The sequence below is a fragment of the Salmo salar genome, chromosome ssa27 (genome assembly GCF_905237065.1).
Source record: "Salmo salar chromosome ssa27, Ssal_v3.1, whole genome shotgun sequence".
Lineage (NCBI taxonomy): Eukaryota > Metazoa > Chordata > Actinopteri > Salmoniformes > Salmonidae > Salmo > Salmo salar.
In genome coordinates this window covers 24,778,129-24,805,000 of record NC_059468.1, presented here as the reverse complement: position 1 = coordinate 24,805,000, position 26,872 = coordinate 24,778,129, and the positions used below count along the sequence as shown (strand labels likewise).

Below are 26,872 nucleotides of genomic sequence, written 5' to 3'. Positions count from 1 at the left end.
CTGTGCGTGTGTATTGATACTGTGTGTGTGTGTATTGATACTGTGTGTGTGCATCGATACTGTGTGCGTGTGTGTATCGATACTGTGTGCGTATCGATACTGTGTGCGTGTGTGTCGATACTGTGTGCGTGTGTGTATTGATACTGTGTGCATGTGTATTGATACATTGTGCATGTGTATTGATACTGTGTGTATTGATACTCTGTGCGTGTGTGTATTGATACTGTGTGTCGATACTGTGTGCGTGTGTGTATTGATACTGTGTGTGTCGATACTGTGTGCATGTATATTGATACTGTGTGTATTGATACTGCGTGCATGTATATTGATACTGCGTGTATTGATACTGTGTGTATTGATACTGTGTGTATTGATACTGTGTGTATTGATACTGTGTGCGTGTATATTGATACTGTGTGTATTGATACTGCGTGCATGTATATTGATACTGTGTGTATTGATACTGTGTGTATTGAGACTGTGTGCGTGTGTATTGATACTTTGTGTGTCAGGATTTCAGTTATGAAAATGTGGTGACAGACATTTGACCGGCAGCATTTTAATTTACTGGACATCTGAGAAATGTACCGGACCCATATGCATTGTGTGCGTAACCTGATTTGGGCGTCCACCCACGGTGCTCTGAGTGACACAAACAACATTTTATGGTAATTCATCTTAACAGAACATGCTAGTGGAGGATGCAATGACGTGTGTATTTACCACGCACTTTAAGATGTTAGAATAACTGTCCACATTTATTTTTCCTCAGCCAACAAGACGTGTAATGAAGGTCAAATCCCTAGCCTATGCGTAGGAGGAGCGTGAGTTTCAAGTTTGTGGAAGCACATTTTCACCATAGAAATGCACCTTTAATAATAAAGCATTCCATACATCATCACATTTGCAGACTTATGTAAAATAGCCTACTATTCGTAATGTGATGAGTAGATTGGATAGTCATAATTTAGGCTAATAATATAACTCAATCACTGTTTGCAAAACTTGTATGGCAGAGTGCGTATAAATCGAATCACATTTTATTGGTCACATGCGCCGAATACATCAAGTGTAGACTTTACAGTGAAGTCTTACTTTTTAACTCTGCACTGTTGGGAAGTAAGACAAATATTTGCTAAATAAAAAAAGGATATAGTAACACAATAAAAACAATAACAAGGCTATACACAAGGAGTACCAGTATCAAGTCAATGTGCAGGGGTACGAGGTAGTTGAGGTAAATTAGGTAATATGTGGGTAGGGGTAAAAGTGACTAGGCAATCAGGACATTCACTATATGTACATACCTCTTCAAATTAGTGGATTTGGCTATTTCATCCCGTTGCTGACTTTCAACATAGGATGCCACCTTTCCAACAAGTCAGTTTGTCAAATTTCTGCTAAGCTAGAGCTTCCCCTGTCAATTGTAAGTGCTGTTATTCTGAAGTGGAAATGTCTAGGAGCAACAACGGCTCAGCCGCGAGGTGGTAGGCCACACAAGCTCACAGAATGAGACCGCTGAAGCGCAAAACGCGTAAAAGTCGCCTATCCTCGGGTTGAAACACTCACTACCGAGTTACAATCTGCCTCTGGAAGCAACGTCAGCACAAAAACTGTTAGTCAGTGCTTCATGAAATAGGTTTCCATGGCCGAGCAGCCGAACACAAGCCTAAGATCACCATGCTCAATGCCTAGCGTCGTGTGGAGTGGTATAAAGATCGTCGCCATTGGACTCAGTGGAAACACGTTTTCTAGAGCAGGTATTCCCAAACTGGGGTACGTACGCACAATGCCGTTGGGGGTACGCCAAATAAAAATGTGATTCACATTAAAAAATATATATAATAATAAAAAATAAGTCTTCACATTTCCAAGCAGTTAATTTATATTTTCCAACGGGGCTATACATTTGGGTGAGGTTTTTTTCACACCTGAGTAGCCTCGTTTCACTGCCAAAAATAAAATGAAACCATCTAGTGTTCAGCGAAATAACAACACAATGTCAAATACAGGTAGCCTAATCAAATAATTAACATCCAATCACATTAACCGTTACTCTCTCGCGGGAAACTATCACTCTTGCGCAGACATTTAAAAACACGACAATTTGAAAAATAAGCCACATGAGTTTTTTGAGCGAGAATAAAGACTACTTTCGAGTAGTAAGACATGTATAAAAGCAACAGATACCATTAATAAGAATGGGCTAGAAGTGTCTTATATGGTGAGCTACCGAGTGGCTAGGACAGGCAAGCCCCATATTATTGTGGAGGACTTAATTCTTCCTGCTGCCACAGATATGGCTGGGAAAATGCTGGGGGAAAAGGCCCCAAAAAACTATACAGACAATGCCTTCATCAAACAACACTGTTTCATGATGCATCCGTGACATGGCAGGAGATGTTTTGAAACAATTACTGCTTCACATACAAGCCAGTGAATTCTCTGCGTTACAGCTGGTTAAGTCAACAGACATGGCACAGCTCCTGGTATATGTCTGTTACGTTTTAATTTAACTTTTATTTAACTAGGCAATTAGTTAAGAACAAATTCTTATTTTCAATGACCGCCTAGGAACAGTGGGTTAACTGCCTTGTTCAGGGTCAGAATGACAGATTTTTACCTTGTCAGCTCGGGGATTTGATCTTGCAACCTTTTGGTTAGTAGTCCAACGCTCTAACCACTAGGCTTCCTGCCACCCCAGCAGAAGACATCCTTTTCTGCAAACCACTGGAAACCAAGACAACATGAGAGGATATTTTTAAAGTACTGGGCAGCTTTGTGATGTCAAATGGACTTTGGTGGTCAAGATGTGTTGGTATCTGTACTGATGGCACAAAAGCCATGACAGGGAGACATAATGGAGTGGTAACGCGCGTGCAAGCAGTTGCTCCTGATGCCACTTGGGTACGCTGCAGCATCCACTGAGAGGCTCTTGCTGCCAAGGGAATGCCTGACAGCTTGAAAGAAGTTTTGGACACTACAGTGAAAATGGTTAACTTTGTTAAAGCAAGGCCCCTGAACTCTCGTGTATTTTCTGCACTATGCAATGATATGGGCAGTGACCATGTAATGCTTTTACAACATACAGAAGTGCGCTGGTTATCAAGGGGCAAAGTATTGACACGTTTTTTTGAATTGAGAGACAAGCTTAAAGTTTTCTTTACTGACTATCATTTTCACTTGTCTGACCGCTTGCATGATGACGAGTTTCTCACACGACTGGCCTATCTGGGTGATGTTTTTTCTCACCTGAATGATCTGAATCTAGGATTACAGCTACTCTCCACAACTATATTCAATGTGAGGGACCAAATTGAGACTATGATTAAGATATTGAAGCTCTTCTCAGTCTGCATTAACAAGGACAACACACAGGTCTTTCCATCATTGTATGATTTTTTGTGTGCAAATGAACTCAAGCTTACAGACAATGTGATATAGCGAAGCACCTGAGTGAGCTGGGTGTGCAATTACGCAGGTACTTTCCCGAAACGGACAAAACGAACAACTGGATTCGTTATCCCTTTCATGCCCTGCCTCCAGTCCACTTACCGATATCTGAACAAGAGAGCCTCATTGAAATTGCAACAAGCGGTTCTGTGAAAATTGAATTTAATCAGAAGACACTGTCAGATTTCTGCATAGGGCTGCGCTTAGTTTCTTGCCTTGGCAAATTGCGCTGTTAACCTCTTGGGGCTAGGTGGGACGCTAGCGTGCCACCCGTGGTGCACTCCATCAACAGCAGGTGCATTTCAAGAGCGGCAAATTTGAATCCAAATAAATGTCAAAATTCAAATTTTTCAAAAATACAACTATTTTACACCATTTGAAAGATAAACATCTCCTTAATCTAACCACGTTTTACGATTTCAAAAAGGTTTTACGGCGAAAGCATAAATTTAGAGTATGTTAGGACAGTACATTTACAAGAGTTGTGTGTAATGTTTTGTCAAGTCAAAGACAGGGTCACCAAAACCATAAAACCAGCTAAAATGATGCACTAACCTTTTACAATCTCCATCAGATGACACTCCTAGGACATTATGTTAGACAATGCATGCATTTTTAGTTCTATCAAGTTCATATTTATATCCAAAAACAGCGTTTTACTATGGCATTGATGTTGAGGAAATCGTTTCCCTCCAATAACCGGCAGTCAAGTCAGCGTCACAAATTAAATAATTAAAATTAGAAAACATTGGTAAAATATTATATTGTCATTTAAAGAATTATAGATTTACATCTCTTGAACGCAATCAACTTGCCAGATTTAAAAATAACCTTACTGGGAAATCACACTTTGCAATAATCTGAGCACTGCGCCCAGAAAAATACGCGTTGCGATACAGACTAGACGTCATGTTGGGGAGATCTAAAATCGAAAATACTATGTAAATAATCCATTACCTTTGATTCTCTTCATCAGATGTCACTTCCAGGTATCACAGGTCCATAACGAATGTAGTTTTGTTCAAAAAAGCTCATCATTTATGTCCAAAAATCTCCGTCTCGTTAGCACATGATGTAAGCCAGCCGGACTTCTCGTCATGAACGAGGGGAAAAAATATATTTCTGTTCGTTCAAACATGTCAAACGTTGTATAGCATAAATCATTAGTGCCTTTTTTAACCAGAACATGAATAATATTCAAGGTGGACGAATGCATACTCTTTTATAACGTATTGGAACGAGGGTACCCAACATGAACTCGCGCGCCAGGTGTCTAATGGGACATCATCGTTCCATGGCTCTTGTTCGGTCAGATCTCCCTCCAGAAGACTCAAAACACTTTGTAAAGGCTGGTGACATCTAGTGGAAGCAATAGGAAGTGCCAAAATATTCCTAAGCCCCTGTGTTTTTCAATGGGATAGGTTTAAAGTCAATACAACACATCAGGTATCCACTTCCTGTCAGAAAATGTCTCAGGGTTTTGCCTGCCAAATGAGTTCTGTTATACTCACAGACACCATTCAAACAGTTTTAGAAACTTTAGAGTGTTTTCTATCCATATATAATAAGTATATGCATATTCTAGTTACTGGGTAGGATTAGTAACCAGATTAAATCGGGTACATTTTTTTATCCAGACGTGCAAATGCTGCCCCCTAGACCCAACAGGTTAACCTGTTAGGGCTAGGGGGCAGTATTGACACGGCTGGATAAAAACATACCCGATTTAATCTGGTTACCACTCCTACCCAGTAACTAGAATATGCATATACTTATTACATATGGATAGAAAACACCCTAAATTTTCTAAAACTGTTTGAATGGTGTCTGTGAGTATAACAGAACTCAAATGGCAGGTCAAAACCTGAGAGATTCCTTTACAGGAAGTGGCCTGTCTGACCATTTCTTGAACTTCTTTTCCATCTCTATCATTTACTAAGGATCTCTGCTCTAACGTGACACTTCCCACGTCGTCCATAGGCGCTCAGAGCCCGGGAAAAAACAGAATGTCGTCATTCCAGCCCCAGGCTGAAACACATTATCGCCTTTCTCAAGTGGCCGATCAAGGGACACTGGGCTTATGCGCGTGACCTGACCGCCCCCGCCTTTGGGATTTTTTCCTCTGTTTGCCGAAAAGGAGATTCCCTGTCGGAATATTATCGCTTTTCTACGAGAAAAATGGCGTAAAAATTGATTTTAAACAGCGGTTGACATGCTTCGAAGTACGGTAATGGAATATTTAGAATTTTATTGTCACGAATTGCGCCATGCGCGCGACACTTCTTTACTATTTCGGATAGTGTCTGGAACGCACGAACAAAACACCGCTATTCGGATATAACGATGGATTATTTTGGACCAAACCAACATTTGTTATTGAAGTAGCAGTCCTGGGTGTGCATTCTGACGAAGACAACAAAAGGTAATCAAACTTTTATAATAGTAAATATGATTATGGTGAGTGCTAAACTTGCCGGGTGTCTAAATAGCGAGCCCGTGATGCCTGGGCTATGTACTTAGAATATTGCAAAATGTGCTTTCACCAAAAAGCTATTTTAAAATCGGACATATCAAGTGCATAGAGGAGGTCTGTATCTATAATTCTTAAAATAATTGTTATGCTTTTTGTGAACGTTTATCGTGAGTAATTTAGTAAAATGTTAGCGAATTCCCCGGAAGTTTGCTAGTTCTGAACGTCACATGCTAATGTAAAAAGCTGGTTTTTGATATAAATATGAACTTGATTGAACAAAACATGCATGTATTGTATAACATAATGTCCTAGGGTTGTCATCTGATGAAGATCATCAAAGGTGAGTGCTGCATTTAGCTGTCTTCTGGGTTTTGGTGACATTATATGCTGGCTTAAAAAATGGGTGTCTGATTATTTCTGGCTTGGTACTCTGCTGACATAATCTAATGTTTTGCTTTCGCTGTAAAGCCTTTTTGAAATCGGACAGTGTGGTTAGATTAACGAGAGTCTTGTCTTTAAATAGCTGTAAAATAGTCATATGTTTGAGAAATTGAAGTAATAGGATTTTTAAGGTTTTGGAAATCGCGCCACAGGCTGCCAGTGGCTGTTACGTAGGTGGGACGCAAGCGTCCCACCTAGCCCATAGAGGTGAAGACACTGATGCCATTTGGAACCACGTACCTATGTGAGAGTGGATTCTCGGCCCTCACTAGCATGAAAACTAAATGCAGGCACAGACTGTGTGTGGAAAATGATTTAAGACTGAGACTCTCTCCAATACAACCCAACATTGCAGAGTTATGTGAATCCTTTCAAGCACACCTTTCTCATTAACCTGTGGTGATTTATTCACAATTTCTGATGAACAAAATATGGTTTTATATGTAGATGGTTAAATAAAGAACAAAATGATTGATTATTATAATATTATTATTTGTGCCCTGGTCCTATAAGAGCTCTTTGTCACTTCCCACGAGCCGGGTTGTGACAAACTCACACTCATTCTTATGTGTAATAAATGTATTGTGTAGTGTGTGTGGCAGGCTTACAATGATGGCAAAAAATAACATTTGAGAGTGCGCTGAGCCTGGTGCTAGAGGCGGTACACGGCTGGAGATTTAATGTTTGAAGGGGTACGGGAATTACTCTTCACCATCTGGCAGTCCGATGGACCAATCTGGGTTTGATGGATGCCAGGAGAATCCTACCTGCCCGAATGCATAGTGCCAACTGTAAGGTTTGGTAGAGGTGAAATAATGCTTTGGGGCTGTTTTTCATGGTTCGGTCTAAGCCCTTTAGTTCCAGTGAAGAGAAATCTTAATGCTGCAGCATACAATGACATTCTAGACGATTCTGTGCTTCCAACTTTGTGGCAACAATTTGGAGAAGGCCCTTTCCTGTTTCAGCATGACAATGCTCCCGTGCACAAAGCGAGGTCCATACAGAAATGGTTTGTCGAGATCGGTGTGGAAGAACTTGACTGGCCTGCACAGAGCCCTGATCTTAACCCCTTCGAACACCTTTGGGATGAATTGGAACGCCGACTGCGAGCCAGGCCTAATCGCCCAACATCAGTGCTCAACCTCACTAATGCTCTTGTGGCTGAATGGAAACAGGTCCCCACAGCAATGTTCCAACATCTAGTGGAAAGCCTTCCCAGAAGAGTGGAGGCTGTTATAGCAGCAAAGGGGGGACCAACTGTTCAGGTGCCTTTAGGTTACAGACTTGACGCTCCGGTACTCCTTGCCGTGTGGTAGCAGAGAGAACAGTTTATGACTTGAGTGGCTGGAGTCTTCCTCTGACACCGCCAGTGTAGAGGCCTGGGCTATAGGCTATCATTTCTTCTTTCTTTGCATGGGAAAAACACATTTCATGCAATTCTAATACACATTATATGACTGGAGACATTAGCAGAATCTATTTTAATACGACAAATTACAGGGTAGCCTACTCCGCTGAAACTGACAAACAATCAATCAAATCTACTTTGCCCATATAATAGGCCTATGAGAAGGGGAGACACAAATACAATATGACGTCCATCTAAACTGGAGGAGGAAATTATTGTCCAAAAACTAACTTTTAAGGGGCACTGACCCAACTAGGATAAAGAGTAGATGTAGGCACTCACCAGGGACATGGTCGATTTTCTCCACTGGTGCCGATAAGATACACTATAGGCCTATTGTTTTTTCACTCAACTAAAATACTGATTAGTCCATTCATTGTCTTCTCTTTATAGCAATTGCCATTTGCTTTCCAACTATGTTTCCCGCGATTGAATCTGAATGCTGTGTGTGAGATAAATAAGATACATAACCAATATACACACACGCCACGAAATAATGCAAATTAACCCATAGACCAATAAGCATGACCGGTCCAATGTATTTACTTCAATTAATAGGCACAAAAGCATTATTTCGCAAAATATATATTTTTTCTTCTCCTGGACAATTTTATTTGTCGTCTTTTCATTTTTTTTATGGCCAAAAGCCGGCTATTACCAGCTAACGGAAACCCTGGGGGGTGTGTGTGTGTGTGTGTGTGTGTGTGTGTGTGTGTGTGTATTAACTCTGTGTGTGCCTGAGTGTGTGTGTGTCCAGGCGGAGCTACGTGGGTGTGTGAGCAGTGTGTGTATTAACGCTGTGTGTGTGTGTGTGTGTGTGTCCAGGCGGAGCTACGTGGGTGTGTGAGTAGTGTGTGTATTAACGCTGTGTGTGTGTGTGTGTGTGTCCAGGTGGAGCTACGTGGGTGTAGAGCTGTGTGTGTATTAACGCTGTGTGTGTCCAGGCGGAGCTACGTGGGTGTGTGAGCAGTGTGTGTCTTAACGCTGTGTGTGTGTGTGTGTGTGTGTGTGTGTGTGTGTGTCCAGGCGGAGCTACGTGGGTGTAGAGCTGGTCCAGTGGCTGTGTGAGCAGTGTGTGTACGTGCGCTGTCGGAGTATGGCCGTGCGCGTCTGGCAGGTCCTACTGGAGCTGGGCATCCTACTGTCTGGTGAGTATATACACACACACACACACACACACTCTTCTTCTTACCCTGGCATTTCATCTGAGTCTATCTGTGTGTGTGTTTCAGTGGACCAGCGTGTGGTGTTTGGGGACTCTAACTCCTACTACCAGTTCAGCTTTGAGGAGTGTGAGTCTGCAGCCTGCGAGTTCTGCGGCCTGGAGAAGGAGGCGTGGCCAGAGGCTGTTAGGCTCCTCCTACAGCTTGTCCCATACGTCCAGTTCAGAACTGGGTAATTGTGTGTGAACGTGTGTGTCAACGTGTGTGTGAACGTGACCCAGTGATGCCTGTGTGTTCCATGACCATCACCGTGTGTGTGTGTGTTATAAGAGACACACATACACCAGAACATAAGTGAAAGCAGTGTTCCAACTCTGACAAGATTCATCTCTAATCTCGCTACATATTGTTAATCCCTTAGTCTGACACACACACACATCACTTCAATAGATCTCTGTTTATAGCGGAAGCTGGGTCCGTGTTGGGGGGTGTCACACAGAATCCCAGTTCCCTCCGATAGAATTCCAACTCGTCCGTGTGGCATTCCAACTGAGCCTGCTACTGAACTCAATCTGTCACTCCGAGAGAGGGAGAATGGGAGAGAGAACTGGAGAGAGAGGGGAAAAAACAGTGGGAGCGAGAGAAATGGTAACTTCCGATGACAGAGAATAGGGAGGCACAAAGACAGAGAGGGAGAGAATCTCTAACCACCGCTTCCTCCCCTCACCTTGTCCTCTTCTGTGTAGTCAGGAGGTGGAGCTGGAAGGAAGGAGGGAGGGAGGGAAAGGGAGAGTGTGATGCCATCACTATCTGTCCTGCTACTGCATCCATCATGGTTTATCAGATCACACGCTCTCCAGCACACACATCCACACACTGTCTTCCTCCTTCGCAACTGAAGCCACAGAAAAAATGGAAATGGTATGCAAATTATTCTGGGAACAGTGGGAAGGTGTGCGTGTGTGAGAGTGAGAGGGACTGTAGTATACAAAATGTGTCTTCTAAAAGACAACGCATTACATCAGAGGCCTGAGGGCACTTTGTTCTACTGCTAAAGAGATTAGTTTACCCAAAAACACTGTCCTGTTGATATATATATATACACACACACACACACAGAGAAGAAACATGTACGCACATACACACACTCACACACAGACAGAAGGAGGAAAAGAGAGAAGAGAGAGAAGAAGTTCTTGTTTCCTGTTTAGAGCCAGTAGCAGTCGAGGTGGCAGAAGAGGTACCGACAGAGAGACCAGTAGAGCAGGACTATTCAACTAGAGTGCCTTTAGAAAATATTCATACCCCTTGACTTATTCCAAAATGTGTTGCTCCTGAATTAAAAATGGATTCAATTGTTTGTCTCACCCATCTACACACAATGCCCCATAATGACAAAGTGAAAACATGTTTTTCGAAATCTTAGCAAATATATTGAAAATGAAGTACAGAAATATCATATTTACATACAGTACCGTCAAAAGTTTGGACACCTACTCATTCAAGGGTTTTTCTTTATTTGCACTATTTTCCACATCGTAGAATAATAGTTAACACATCAAAACTCTGAAATAGCACATATGGAATCATGTAGTAACCAAAAACGTGTTAACCTGTTAGGGCTAGGGGGCAGTATTTACACGGCCGGATAAAAAACGTACCCGATTTAATCTGGTTACTACTCCTACCCAGTAACTAGAATATGCATATAATTATTGGCTTTGGATAGAAAACACCCTAAAGTTTCTAAAACTGTTTGAATGGTGTCTGTGAGTATAACAGAACTCATATGGCAGGCAAAAACCTGAGAAGATTCCTTACAGGAAGTGCCCTCTCTGACAAGATCTTGTTCTTCTTGTCTCTGTTTATTGAAGACTGAGGATCTCTGCTGTAACGTGACACTTCCTACGGCTCCCATAGGCTCTCAGAGCCCGGGAAAAAGCTGAATGATATCGAGGCAGCCCCAGGCTGAAACACATTAGGGCGTTTGGCAAGTGGCCGATCAGAGGACAATGGGCTTAGACGCGTGCACGAGTCGACCCCGTGCTTTAATTTCTTTCGTCTATTTACCTAAACGCAGATTCCCGGTCGGAATATTATCGCTATTTTACGAGAAAAATGGCATAAAAATTGATTTTAAACCGCGGTTGACATGCTTCGAAGTACGGTAATGGAATATTTAGAATTTTTTTTGTCACGAAATGCGCCGTGCTCGTAACCCTTATTTACCCTTTCGGATAGTGTCTTGAACGCACGAACAAAACGCCGCTGTTTGGATATAACTATGGATTATTTGGGACCAAACCAACATTTGTTATTGAAGTAGAAGTCCTGGGAGTGCATTCTGACGAAGAACACCAAAGGTAATCAAACTTTTCTAATAGTAAATCGGAGTTTGGTGAAGGCTAAACTTGCTGGGTGTCTAAATAGCTAGCCCTGTGATGCCGGGTTATCTACTTAGAATATTGCAAAATGTGCTTTCACCAAAAAGCTATTTTAAAATTGGACATATCGAGTGCATAGAGGAGTTCTGTATCTATAATTCTTCAAATAATTGTTATGCGTTTTGTGAACGTTTATCGTGAGTAATTTAGTAAATTGTTAATAAATTCACCGGAAGTTTGCGGGGGGTATGCTAGTTCTGAACGTCACATGCTAATGTAAAAAGCTGGATTTTGATATAAATATGAACTTGATTGAACAAAACATGCATGTATTGTATACCATAATGTCCTAGGAGTGTCATCTGATGAAGATCAAAGGTTAGTGCTGCATTTAGCTGTCTTCTGGGTTTTTGTGACATTATATGCTAGCTTGAAAAATGGGTGTCTGATTATTTCTGGCTGGGTACTCTGCTGACATAATCTAATGTTTTGCTTTCATTGTAAAGCCTTTTTGAAATCGGACAGTGTGGTTAGATTAACGAGAGTCTTGTCTTTAAAATGCTGTAAAATAGTCATATGTTTGAGAAATTGAAGTAATAGCATTTCTAAGGTATTTGAATAACGCGACAAAGGATTCCACTGGCTGCTACGTAGGTGGGACGATTTCGTCCCGCCGACCCTAGAGAAGTTAAACAAATCAATATTTGAACTTTTAACAAGGCACACGTTAATTGAAATGCATTCCAGGGGACTACCTCATGAAGCTGGTTGAGAGAATGCCAAGTGTGCAAAGCTGTCATCAAGGCAAAGGGTGGCTACTTTGAAGAATATAACATATATTTTGATTTGTTTAACACTTTTTTGGTTACTACATGATTCCATATGTGTTATTTCATAGTTATGTCTTCACTATTATTCTACAATGTAGAAAATAGTACAAATAAAGAAAAGCCCTTGAATGAGTTTTTTTTACTGGTACTGTAAATATTCACACACATGTTAGAATCACCTTTGGCAGTCTTTCTGGGTAATTCTCTTTGCACACCTGAATAGAACAATATTTTTTTAAAGTGTGTGTGTTTGTGTGTGTTTGTGTGTGTGTGTGTCGTAGGTCTGAGGAGGACTCTGAGGGGAACAGAGATGTCTGCGGGGACAGCTTTCTCCAGATGAAAGCACTAGAGAGACTCACCGCCACGGTGTGTATGTGTGTGTGTGTGCCTGCCTGTTTGTCTGACAGGAGCTGTCATTGAGTTTGCTGTATGTTCTACCCCTACAGGTCCAGAATGAGTTGGCTGCTGCTCTTGCCCGCAAGGCTCGCAAAGCCAGTGAGTTGGTTACTATATTACATGTGGTACTATATTATGTGTGTTAGTGATGCGCAGGTCAGCTGTTTGTTCCCCCGAAGCCGCCTGCAACTGCTTATTAGCAACCCCTCAACTATATGTGACAGTGAGGTCACACCCGACCTTAACCCGCAAATAGAAAATGCACTGTACAGTCAGATTACGGGAAGAAAAATTGACAGGGGATTTGGCAGGATTTTTTTTTTAAGCCTAATTTAGACGTTTGTGCATATAATTTCCAACATTTTGGTAGTCTATTTGTTAGTCAACATGTCTATAATTACATACATGCAGCTTCTCTTCTGTCATTACTGCCCTAGAAGACAAAATAAACTCTTGCTCACCAGAATAATGTTAGATATCGATGAATGCTTCAATGTAGTTGACATCGGTGAAGTTCTCTTTCCTCTCTGCCTGTCTTGCACAGCAGACGTTTAGGGACCAGGGAGAAAATGCAATAACATATATATATATATATTTTTAAATGGCATCAGTTTGACCGGTTTTAAGGAAATTAAAAACATCTGAATACGACCCAACATGTTTCTGATAAGATTTCAGTTCGACATGGAGGCATATTTTATGTGGTTGAAATGCACATGATTTTATGTGGTTGATAGCACATTTACAGACGGTCCCTAACCTCGCATTCATTCTCTCAAGATGCTGAAAGAAAGAAATCATATTCCTCCACTCCTGTTCCCGAGTCAAAATGTACATTTGGTGTAACATTTTACAGCAAGAAATGCTTAATTCTGCAGGAATTAATATTAGGCTATGTGAGAGGTTATATTCCTATAATCAGTGTCCAGATTTCAGTTGCTATTCCATTTAACCCATCTAAACAGTACTGTTCCCTTTGACGTGCATATTTGAAGTCCTTGCCTTGTGACTGTCGAATTTGTATAGCGCCTCTCACCATCATCACACATAACATAGCTGGCACTGCTATCATCCTCTTTTACCACTTCACCAAATCTTTACCAAACATTACTTTTCTGGCCTCCCCTTCTCTTTATTTTCAACTCTCCATTTTGCATCGTTTCTATTATTGAATTCAATGCCGACATTGTCCTTTTTGCCTCAGTGGATCGACGTTAACTTTTTTTGCTTAAGTTCCCAAACGCATTTGGCGAATGGCGTGTATTTGGCACGTGTACAGTTAGGCCCTAAAGCTTAGGCTTACGTACTAATGACAGATAAAAATAATGAAAGAAAAACCTCACTGTAGCCTATAGATTTGAATTGCACAAGAATTATACATTTATGGATTTTTAATGCATTGTTTTCTCTTTATTCAACCCACCGCCACCCACCCGCCCTTCATCCACACAATATTTCATGACCCTAAACCCGCTCGCCCTTCAGGTATATCCACGGGGACTGTGGGTTATGAGTCAACCTGCGCATCACTATTGTGTGTTACTACAGTATGTTGGTGCCACTAAGGTTTCCTTTAGTTTCAGCAAGTAAAACCTTAGTCCTCTAGGTGATTAGTCCTGACAGCTGTCAATCTAACATTCTGTGTTGTGATTGGTTGCAGTGGCAGAGCAGGGTGGCCAAGAGTCACCAGACTCCACCCCCCGACAGTCACCCACAACCAATGAGGAGAACACCATGGTAGGCACACACACACACACACACACACACTGGCATACCGGACACCCCCGCAGTTTTAGTTTAGAAAACGATCTCTCCACAGAAGCGACAGTTACAGGAATATAAAAGCAGCTTGATTGCCGTTGCAACTTCAGGGAAACTGGGCAGAAGGGAGTTGTGCTTCAAATACATCAGTTCTGCAACATCTTTTTAATTGAGCCTCTCATTCTCCTTAATTGCAGAGATTAACTGTATAGGAGCTCTGGGGACAGGTCGTCTGGATACTGGACAGCCAATGAATTGGCAGATGCAAACAGATTATCATATTTAGCCTTTCTTGAGGGCTTGAAAAAAAGAAAAAGTGGTTTACGAGTTGTTGGTTGTAATATCAACAGTCTCTTATCTCTGGTATATCTTGGCATGCATCATTCAAGAGTAAGTTTAAATCGTGTGCAGCGCAATGGACATATAATGCACAATGTCTCAGGAAAGACTGTCTGGGTTGGCAATACTCAGTATAGAAAACAGTCGGGCCTGCAACCTTGACCTGTAGGCTGTGGTGAAAACATTTTCACCCAAAAAAGGAGGATTTGTGGTGACCAGGGGAGTCTCAAGTTGGTTTAATTTAATTTACCTTGAGTTTGCAGCCCATTTGTGTAGGCAATTAGCCAGACAAAACCCGATGAGTTGAACAATAAATAGTGGCTGAATTTATCCTCAAGCAGACTACTCTTTTCCTCATTGTTGGGCTATTTGGTGTGTCATTTTTATAATAAGTTTATAAATAGTAGCTAAATAGCAGGTAAATATGGTATATAGCTATAGATAGATAGTAGACTGAATAATAAAACAATCCATAGTAAACTAGTGTTTTGAGGGTGGACTGACTGTATTATTTGGTATTAATAGACTGGTTTTACACACAACAACTTTCTATCCAAGCTGGAAAAGAGCACGAGGATTGTCACCTGACCTTAGAGATATTATTTATTCTCTATGTTTGGTTAAGTCAGGGTGTGACTCAGGTGGGAATATCTATGTTTTCTATTTCTTTGTTTTTGAGCCAGTGTGGTTCCCAATCAGAGGCAGCTGTCTATCGTTGTCTCTGATTGGGAATCATACTTAGGCAGCCTGTTTTGTGGGAGGTTATTTTCTGTTTAGCGTATCTGCCTGACGGAACTGTGCGTTTTCGTTTTTCCATTTTGTTTGAGTGTTTCTTGAAAATAAATATCATGAGCACTTACCACACTGCGCTTTGGTCCACTCATTCCGACGACAGCCGTTACAAGGATGGCTCATGTCATGCAGGTTGAGGTAGCCTATACAGGACAGTTTTATATTATAAAACATCTATTGGTAGCTGATTAGTATGCTGTTACAGCAAAAATGTATTTTACAATCTGCCATGTTTGAATTTCCAACTTTAATTACTGAAAAAGTGATTACATTATTGCCACCAGCCAGCAGTCTAAAAATGGCAGCATTGTGACACACACACACACACACACACACACACACACACACACACACACACTCACAGTAGAGGAGAGGGAAGGATGGGAGAAGAGGGGAGGAGCGGACAAGAGAGGAAAGTAGAAGAGTGTATACTGAATAAACCTTTTACACTCCTTCAATAATGAATTTCCTCCATCACGTGTGTAAGTGTGTGTGTGCGCGTGTTTACTTGGCTGTTCTCTATTTGAGTGAGGAAGTAGAAGAGGGGAGACAGGACTTTGGGTTGTGGCTCAGATAGAGTGTGTTGTTATCGGGTGTTTTCTTTGTAAACAATGGTTTGCCGGAAGGTGTGTGTGTGTGTGTGTGGTGGCGGCACCGTGGGATAGTTTCACTCGCGGGAAGTACCCTGCTCACAGCCAATCCACACACACACACCGTGTAGACTCCAATGTAAATAAACAGTCCACATTGCCTTACTGTCATAAAAATAGTTGTACTCATCCTTGAAAATGTCGTACTGGAGAGAAGAGGACCAAAACGCAGCAGGTATGTGCAGGCTCATCTTGACTTTTATTCACTATCAAAATGAATGCCAAAATAACAAACCATGAGAATGAACGAACAACCAACAAACAGTCTGGCAAAGCATAGGCTCAACACAGAACAATTCCCCACAACCCCAAAGACAAACACACACACCTATGTAGGACTTCCAATCAAAGGCAACTATACACACCTGCCTTCAATTGGAAGTCCCAATCATCAACCCAACATTTAACAAACACAAACATGCCACGTCCTGACCAAAACTAAAACACTAGCTCCATCTGCTGGTCAGGACGTGACACTTACTGATGAGACCATCATATTACCAAGGGATCTCCTCCGTCCCAAGTATAACCCTAACCCCCACAACAACAGAGTATCGCTAAGAACACCTCCACACATGCACACTGGCCCAGACGCAGTGTTTCTAAAGCCAGGGCTCTGCTAGGGAGGACACGGCACTACGTTTCTGAAGAACACACAGAGACAGAGAGAGAGGGACTGGGATTATTTTGAGTTATTTTCTCTCTTTCTCTGTGATTTACAGACAGAGACCCTGAGACAGACAGACAGACTAGCTGACAGACCGTGAGAGGGGGGTAGATTTGATCCTAAAGTTATTTTGGGGTGTTACCTACCTTTATATTTAACTTCTCACCTCTAACCCTGTGAACTGATGATGTCGTTGGGCTGTGGACTAAGCTACCTGTTCTCTCTGCCCCCCTCCTTACAGCTGGGGGGGGGGTGTTCGCTCCGTGGCAACGTGGGGAGTGTGTGTGTGCGGCCGGACGGTGTATGTGGCCGCGAGGAGCTGACCAGACTAGAGCTGGTCCAGAGACTGGCTAAGGACGGCTGCAGACTGTTACAGAACCAGAACTACATAGTACCAGACCACCGCAACCCCACCGTGAGTACACACACACACACACACACACACACACACACACACACACACACACACACACACACACACACATATCCTCTGACAAACATACTTCTGAATACTGTATTTTGTGATAGTATGCTCTAACTTCACGTGTGTGTGTGTGTGTTTATCTGTATGTGTGTGTGGGGGGGTATATGTGTGGATGTGTATTTTACGGACTTGTCGAACCCTTCCTTTCCTTTCCTCCCCTCTACGTATGTCAGCCAGTCATCTGTGAGAAGTTGGAACATTCTGTCTCTCTAGTATGTAACATTCTGTCTCTAGTATACAACATTCTGTCTCTAGTATACAACATTCTGTCTCTAGTATACAACATTCTGTCTCTAGTATACAACATTCTGTCTCTAGTATATAACATTCTGTCTCTAGTATACAACATTCTGTCTCTCTAGTATACAACATTCTGTCTCTCTAGTATACAACATTCTGTCTCTAGTATACAACATTCTGTCTCTAGTATATAACATTCTGTCTCTAGTATATAACATTCTGTCTCTAGTATATAACATTCTGTCTCTAGTATATAACATTCTGTCTCTCTAGTATACAACATTCTGTCTCTCTAGTATACAACATTCTGTCTCTCTAGTATACAACATTCTGTCTCTAGTATACAACATTCTGTCTCTAGTATACAACATTCTGTCTCTAGTATATAACATTCTGTCTCTAGTATATAACATTCTGTCTCTAGTATACAACATTCTGTCTCTAGTATATAACATTCTCTCTAGTATATAACATTCTGTCTCTAGTATACAACATTCTGTCTCTCTAGTATACAACATTCTGTCTCTAGTATACAACATTCTGTCTCTAGTATGTAACATTCTGTCTCTCTAGTATGTAACATTCTGTCTCTCTAGTATATAACATTCTGTCTCTCTAGTATATAACATTCTGTCTCTCTAGTATATAACATTCTGTCTCTAGTATATAACATTCTGTCTCTAGTATATAACATTCTGTCTCTAGTATACAACATTCTGTCTCTAGTGTATAACATTCTCTCTAGTGTATAACATTCTCTCTAGTGTACAACATTCTCTCTCTAGTATATAACATTCTGTCTCTAGTATACAACATTCTGTCTCTCTAGTATACAACATTCTGTCTCTAGTATACAACATTCTGTCTCTAGTATGTAACATTCTGTCTCTCTAGTATGTAACATTCTGTCTCTCTAGTATATAACATTCTGTCTCTCTAGTATATAACATTCTGTCTCTAGTATATAACATTCTGTCTCTAGTATATAACATTCTGTCTCTAGTATATAACATTCTGTCTCTAGTATATAACATTCTGTCTCTAGTGTATAACATTCTCTCTAGTGTATAACATTCTCTCTAGTGTACAACATTCTCTCTCTAGTGTACAACATTCTCTCTCTAGTGTACAACATTTTGTCTCACTAATATACAACATTCTGTCTCTAGTATATAACATTCTGTCTCTAGTATATAACATTCTGTCTCTAGTATATAACATTTTGTCTCTAGTATATAACATTCTGTCTCTAGTATATAACATTCTGTCTCTAGTATATAACATTCTGTCTCTAGTATATAACATTCTGTCTCTAGTGTACAACATTCTGTCTCTCGTATACAACATTCTGTCTCTAGTATATAACATTCTGTCTCTCTAGTATACAACATTCTGTCTCTCTAGTATACAACATTCTGTCTCTCTAGTATACAACATTCTGTCTCTCTAGTATACAACATTCTGTCTCTCTAGTATACAACATTCTGTCTCTCTAGTATACAACATTCTGTCTCTCTAGTATACAACATTCTGTCTCTAGTATATAACATTCTGTCTCTAGTGTGCAACATTCTGTCTCTAGTGTGCAACATTCTGTCTCTAGTATATAACATTCTCTCTCTCTAGTATACAACATTCTGTCTCTCCAGTATACAACATTCTGTCTCTAGTGTGCAACATTCTGTCTCTAGTATATAACATTCTCTCTCTCTAGTATACAACATTCTGTCTCTCTAGTATACAACATTCTGTCTCTCTAGTATACAACATTCTGTCTCTCCAGTATACAACATTCTGTCTCTAGTGTACAACATTCTGTCTCTAGTATATAACATTCTGTCTCTCGTATACAACATTCTGTCTCTCTAGTATATAACATTCTGTCTCTAGTATGCAACATTCTGTCTCTAGTGTGCAACATTCTGTCTCTAGTATATAACATTCTCTCTAGTATATGACATTCTGTCTCTAGTATATAACATTCTGTCTCTAGTATATAACATTCTGTCTCTAGTATATAACATTCTGTCTCTCTAGTATATAACATTCTGTCTCTCTAGTATATAACATTCTGTCTCTCTAGTATATAACATTTTGTCTCTCTAGTATATAACATTCTGTCTCTAGTACATAACATTCTGTCTCTAGTACATAACATTCTGTCTCTAGTACATAACATTCTGTCTCTAGTGTATAACATTCTGTCTCTAGTATATAACATTCTGTCTCTAGTATATAACATTCTGTCTCTAGTATATAACATTCTGTCTCTAGTATATAACATTCTGTCTCTAGTATACAACATTCTGTCTCTAGTATACAACATTCCTTTATTTTCAGGCCATCAAATGTCCAAACTCTGTTTTCTCTTACATCGCTAGCATACTTTCTCAAACTAAATGGATTTGGTTTTGCTGCAGCAGATTCTAACTGTGTATAGATGTACATTGAGTGTGTGGTTGGTGTGTGTATAGGGGGGTAACCCTGTATCAGATATCAGACCGTTGTTTTAATCTGCGGCTCACAGGGAGTTGATGGGAGAGGTGGTGGGTCCTTGCCCAAGAGATAGGGTGGTCGTGGTCTTCACAGTTGATTCCGCAGGTTGCATGACATGAGCTGAATGAAATGTAAAAGGCTTTGAAAATAAAAAACCTTTTTTATGCTCAGTGCTCCGTTGACCTTTCACAGAGATGCTTCTTTTTGTGAGAAATCTTCTAACAACAACGGGAATTTTGCATTAATATGACAAGTGTACACTAAAATATGAAAATACTTCATGTCATGTCTCAAAATGGATATACATCTTAGCTCTATATTGTTTTATGTCCTGCGGGTTCGAGAGGAAAGTGAGCCTGTCAGGTAGCAGTAGTTTTCATTCTTGCACAGAATCCAGTCTATCTGATGAGATGCCATTTTTCAGAGTTTTGACCTATTTTTTTCTTCTCTGGCCTCCATTGATTTAGTCACCCTAATTCTGGCCATCCTACAAGGGTAAAAACTCTTGTAACCTTTGAACGGATTATGATAGAACCATGAGGTTTGGACCATTGGTTTTCTTAAAGGATTATCTACATAATTAACTTATTTCACTCATTGGTCAAAAGATACGTTTTTGATTGGACACCCTACAATATATGTATCTTTTCCACTCTGTGTTATAAATATCCCACACAACACATATTGTCCTCCTGTTTCTCTCTATATTCTGCATACAATACCAATGTACAATTTCTCTCTCTCTCTCTCTCTCTCTCTCTCTCTCTCTCTCTCTCTCAGGGAGAGGCAGTAGGGAGGGTGTGTCTTAAGGAAAGGGGTCGGGACGTCCTAGTGCTACAGAGAGTGACATCACCTAACCCCGCTTCCTCGCCATCATCAGTGACATCACCTGACCCCGCTTCCTCGCCATCAGGAGGAGGGGCCAGAGAGGAGGACGGAGAGAAGAGGTCAGTATCCTTCACTTTCAATCTCTGTCTTTGTAGGCGTTGCTGGAATATACAAATGAATCATGTAAACGTTATATATGATCTATAAAGACTTCAAACTGTATGCTGTGTATGTCCCAGACAAACCTGTTCGTTGAAAGCCATGTCAAGAAAAATATTTTACATTCTCCCTCCTTTTCCCTCTGTCTTAAGTCACACCCTTTGCATGCCTGCACGCACACCAGTTTCTGCCCTGACAAGATAGATTGTGTGTTTGCTTCCTAGAGGATGTGTGTGGGTTTGTGTGTGTTATGACAGAGAATGTGTGTGTTTTAGCTGCAAGCAGAGAGAGAATGATTTTCTTGTCTTGAAGGGAAAAACAAAGCAAAAGAAAGCAAGACTGTTTGCTGCCTGGAGGGTGTGTTTACACTTTATAAAGGGTGTGTGTGTGTCTCTGGTGTTAGGCAGGGAGAGGGGAGGCCTCAGTACATCCCCTTTTGGGGTAGAGCTACTATAGAGCCTCTATATCTGTGGAGCTCCAGGCAGGCAGGTGGAGCAGGCTGGCTCTTCAGCCCAGGACAGAGCACCCTGGCTGGGCATGTTGCGCTAGGGAGAGCAAATCCTCTGGAGGAATTGAGATGGACTTGAGAACTGTCACACTAGTGGAGGCAGAGGAAGATGAAGAGGGTAGTGATGATGATGAAGATGACTGTTGTAGTAGTTCTGTCCCAACCTTCAATGTCCCTTACCTGCTCTACATTGATGATGAGGATGAAGATGACTGGAGTAGTCTACCTTACATTGATGAGGAAGGGGAGGATGAGGAGGAGAGGGAAGAGAGAGAAAGGAGAGATAGCAGCTCTGAGGAATACTACTGCTCTTCCTCCTGTGCTTCTGACAGGTGTGTTGGTATGTGTGTATCGTGTGTGTGTGTGTGCGCGTGAGTCCTTGTTTATGTGTAACTTTTCTCTGTGTGTGTCTGTTTAGGTATGTGGTGGTGTCTGGAACACCCCTGAAGATTCTAGAACACCTGCTGAGTGACCTACGACTGGATGACCAGAGAGGAGCACCGGAGAGCAGAGTGTCTGGTGAGTAAACGCGTACACACACACACAGTCTTGTTTATCCTTAACACAGTCTTGTTAAATCCTATTTAACCTTAACCCCAAAACCTAACCCTGACTTCTAACCATAACCCCTAAACCTAATTCTAACCCTAACACAAATTCTACCTTAATCCTAAACCCCTTGGAAATAGCATTTGACTTTGTGGGGACTAACAAAATGTCCCCAATTGGTCAAATTTTGGTTAGTTTACTATTCTTGTGGGGACTTCCGGTCACACAAACACACAGCAAATAGTTTGGTGATTGTGGGATCCCCCAAAGATCTGTACTCAGTCCATTACACTTATTTAAATGTACACCAAATCATTTAATTTGTGTGTTTGTTTGTGTGCACCAATCCCTCCCCTGCTCTTAGGAATGTCCTAACATGTTGCAACATAACCACTAATTCTACTGTTCTTCATTCTTTCTTTCTTTTGTTCTTTCTTTCTCAGGAATATATTGTAGCATATTTCAGTGTTGTCTAACTAGCGTGACCTATTGGGAAACGCTGACAAAAGACCATCTTGGGTAAATGAGTCTTCAGCCCTAATGATCACCAGTCAAAACGAGAGCTGAAAGAAAATAGAGGAGTGTGTGTGTGTACGCGCGCATGCGTGCCTGTGTGAGTGCGTGTGTGTGCGCGAGTGTGTGTTTTAAACAGCAACATGTTTAACAAGCTGAAACTAGCCTAAAGCGAGATTAACGCACAACACTACAATACCTGATTACTAAGATTAGATGTGTGTGTGTGTGTGTGTGTGTGTGTGTGTGTGTGTGTGTGTGTGTGTGTGTGTGTGTGTGTGTGTGTGTGTGTGTGTGTGTGTGTGTGTGTGTGTGTGTGTGTGTGTGTGTGTGTGTGTGTGTGTGTGTGTGTGTGAAATTGGAGGAGTGAAGGAGAGTTGTTAACATGGAGAAAATGAAAGCAGTTGGAAGGAGGGAGTAAAATGGGAAAGGTAGGGTGGAAGGAGAGGGGTGGAGAGAAGGAAAGAGGTAGAAGCCAGCTAAATAGTCTAGTCATTTAAAGTGGTGTTCTATAAAAAGCTTGCTTTCCTATCTAAACGTCAGACAGCTGGTTAGTTAATTATTCATAGGAACCTTTCTGCTGCTCTATCCACTGCTCTGCGGAACCATTCATAAAAAAATATATATATATATTGTCACGTTTCCCATGGACAGAGTTTAACGTTGTGCAGCAAGCTCAGTCTGCACAGATGCACTAATCTTGATAACATAATGAGTGGCTATTAGGGATGTAAGATGATTTGTAGATCAGTGATTCAGCGCCTTGCTCAGGCCTGATCCTTGCTCAGGCCAACTGCATTCTCAGCCCTTCATGAAACTGCATTGCCAGGGCTGGATCTGTATAATCCACCATTACTTAAACCATTCCTTCTGAAACCCCACTATTCAGTGAGAAGAGTGGGCTATATTTCTAAATAAATCAGTCTCTGGGCGAAAAACAGTAGGGGTTTTGGAGTGTGGTACTTCTGAGAACAATGGCACTGGCGTGCGCGTGCATGTGACGACTCCATTTTCTTCTTTCAGTGTTTGAACGGATACAACGTCTCCCGGTTGGAATATTATTGCTATTTTATGAGAAAAATCGCATAAAAATAGATTTTAAACAGCGTTTGACATGCTTCGAAGTACGGTAATGGAATATTTTGAATTTCTTTGTCACGAAACGCGCCGGTGCGTCACCCTTCGGATAGTGATTTGAACGCACGAACAAAACGGAGCTATTTGGATATAACTATGGATTTTTTGGAACCAAAACAACATTGGGTGTTGAAGTAGATGTCCTGGGAGTGCATTCTGACGAAGAACAGCAAAGGTAATCCAATTTTTCTTATAGTAAATCTGAGTTTGGTGAGTACCAAACTTGGTGGGTGTCAAAATAGCTAGCCATGATGGCCGGGCTATCTACTCAGAATATTGCAAAATGTGCTTTCACCGAAAAGCTATTTTAAAATCGGACACCGCGATAGCATAAAGGAGTTCTGTATCTATAATTCTTAAAATAATTGTTATGCTTTTTGTCAACGTTTATCGTGAGTAATTTAGTAAATTCACCGGAAGTTTTCGGTGGGTATGCTAGTTCTGAACAAAACATGCTAATGTAAAAAGCTGGTTTTTGATATAAATATGAACTTGATTGAACAAAACATGCATATATTGTATAACATAATGTCCTAGGAGTGTCATCTGATGAAGTCATCAAAGGTTAGTGCTGCATTTAGCTGTGGTTTTGGTTTTTGTGACATATATGCTTGCTTTGAAAATGGCTGTGTGATTATTTCTGGCTGGGTACTCTCCTGACTTAATCTAATGTTTTGCTTTCGTTGTAAAGCCTTTTTGAAATCGGACAATGTGGTTAGATAAAGGAGAGTCTTGTCTTTAAAATGGTGTAAAATAGTCATATGTTTGAAAAATGGAAGTTTTTGCATTTTTGAGGTATTTGTAATTCGCGCCACTCAATACCATTGGATATTGGTGAGGCGTTCCGCTAGCGGAACATCTGTCCCTAACAGGTTAAACAGCGTTTGACATGCTTCTAAGTACGGTAATGGAACATTTTGACTTTTCGTCTCTGGTACCGTGCTCGCGCGTTATTCCTTTGGATAGTGCTCTGAACGCACGAACAAAACGGAGGTATTTGGACATAAATATGGATTATTTCGAACAAAAACAACATTTCTTGTGGAAGTAGCAGTCCTGGGAGTGCATTCTGACGAAGATCAGCAAAGGTAAGAGAATATTTCTAATACTAATTCTGAGTTTAGGTGGCCCCGAACTTGGCAGGTGTCTGTATAGCTTGCTGTGATGGCTGAGCTATGAACTCAGAATATTGAAAAATGTGCTTTCTCCGTAAAGCTATTTGAAAATCAGACAGAGCGGTTGCATCCAGGAGTAGTCTATCTATAATTCTTTAAATAATTGTTATATATTTTGTCAACGTTTATGATGAGTATTTTTGTAAATTGATGTGCACATTCACCGGAAGTTTTGGTGGGAATACATTTTCTGAACATCACGCGCCAATGTAAAATGCTGTTTTTGGATATAAATATGAACTTTATCGAACAAAACATACATGTATTGTGTAACATAATGTCCTAGGAGTGTCATCTGATGAAGATTGTCAAAGGTTAGTGCTTCATTTAGCTGTGTTTTGGGTTTTATTGACACATGTCCTTGCTTGGAAAATGGCTGTGTGATTATTTTTGTCTATGTACTCTCCTAACATAATCTAATGTTTTGCTTTCGCTGTAAAGCCTTTTTGAAATTGGACAATGTGGTTACATCAAGGAGAAGTGTATGTTTGAGAAAGTTGAATTATGACATTTTGTTGTTTTTGAATTTGCCGACCTGATATTTCACTGGCTGTGTCCCGCAGGTGGGACGCTAGCGTCCCACTTAGCCCATAGAAGTTAAGTGTGCCTTGAATTCAAAATAAATCACAGACAGTGTCACCAGTAAAGCGCCACCACACCATCACACCTCCTCCATGCTTCACGGTGGGAACCACAAATGCGGAGATCCTCCGTTCACCTACTCTGCATCTCACAAAGACACGGCAATCTAATGCCCATTGCTTGTGTTTCTTGGCCCAAGCAAGTCTCTTCTTCTTATTGGTGTCCTTTAGTAGTGGTTTCTTTGCAGCAAGTCAACCATGAAAGCCTGATTCACGCAGTCTCCTCTGAACAGTTGATGTTGAGATGTGTCTGTTACTTGAACTCTGTGAAGCATTTATTTGGGCTGCAATTTCTGAGGCTGGTAAGTCTAATGAACTTATCCTCTGCAGCAGAGGTAACTCTGGGTCTTCCTGTGGCGGTCCTCATGAGAGCCAGTTTCATCATAGCGCTTGATGGTTTTTGTGACTGCACTTGAAGAAACTTTCTAAGTTCTTGAAATTTTCCGGATTGACTGACCTTCATGTCAGTAATGATGGACTGTCGTTTCTCTTTGCTTATTTGAGCTGTTCTTGCCAAAATATGGACTTGGTATTTTACCAAATAGGGCTGTCTTCTGTATACCACCCCTACCTTGTCACAACACAACTGCTGGTCTCAAATGTATTAAGAAGGAAAGAAATTCCACAAATTAACTTTTAACAAGGCAGACCTGTTAATTGAAATGCATTCCAGGTGACTACCTCATGAAGCTGGTTGAGAGAATGCCAAGAGTGTGCAAAGCTGTCAACAAGGCAAAGGGTGGCTACTTTGAAGAATCTCAAATATAAAATATATTTTGATTTGTTTAACCTCTCTAGGCTAGGCGGGACGAATTCGTCCCACCTACGTAACAGCCACGGCTATCCTGTGGCTCGATTTTCAAAACCTTAAAAATCCTATTACTTCAATTTCTCAAACATATGACTATTTTACAGCCATTTAAAGATAAGACTCTCGTTAATCTAACCACACTGTCCGATTTCAAAAAGGTTTTACAACGAAAGCAAAACATTAGATTATGTCAGCAGAGTACCAAGCCAGAAATAATCAGAGACCCATTTTTTAAGCCAGCATATAATGTCACCAAAACCCAGAAGACAGCTAAATGCAGCACTCACCTTTGATGATGTTCATCAGATGACAACCCTAGGACATTATGTTATACAATACATGCATGTTTTGTTCAATCAAGTTCATATTTATATCAAAAACCAGCTTTTTACATTAGCATGTGACGTTCAGAACTAGCATACCCCCCGCAAACTTCCGGGGAATTCGCTAACATTTTACTAAATTACTCACGATAAACGTTCACAAAAAGCATAACAATTATTTTAAGAATTATAGATACAGACCTCCTCTATGCACTCGATATGTCCGATTTTAAAATAGCTTTTTGGTGAAA

General features: G+C 40.9%; 1 protein-coding gene across 4 annotated transcripts in view; it reads left to right on the top strand.

The window, feature by feature from the left end:
- LOC106588797 (rap guanine nucleotide exchange factor 5) overlaps window positions 1-26,872 on the top strand; it is a 57,090-nt gene that overhangs the window by 9,805 nt on the left and 20,413 nt on the right. For 3 of the 4 annotated variants that reach the window (XM_014178231.2, XM_014178230.2, XM_045709510.1), the window contains exons 4-11: window positions 8,802-8,923; window positions 9,008-9,170; window positions 12,434-12,518; window positions 12,599-12,647; window positions 14,209-14,285; window positions 16,999-17,172; window positions 20,758-20,924; window positions 21,891-21,991. In XM_014178231.2, the coding sequence (XP_014033706.1) occupies window positions 8,802-8,923; window positions 9,008-9,170; window positions 12,434-12,518; window positions 12,599-12,647; window positions 14,209-14,285; window positions 16,999-17,172; window positions 20,758-20,924; window positions 21,891-21,991 (938 nt within the window). The remainder of the gene's footprint in view (window positions 1-8,801; window positions 8,924-9,007; window positions 9,171-12,433; window positions 12,519-12,598; window positions 12,648-14,208; window positions 14,286-16,998; window positions 17,173-20,757; window positions 20,925-21,890; window positions 21,992-26,872) is intronic. The other variant, XM_045709509.1, reaches the window with a different exon arrangement.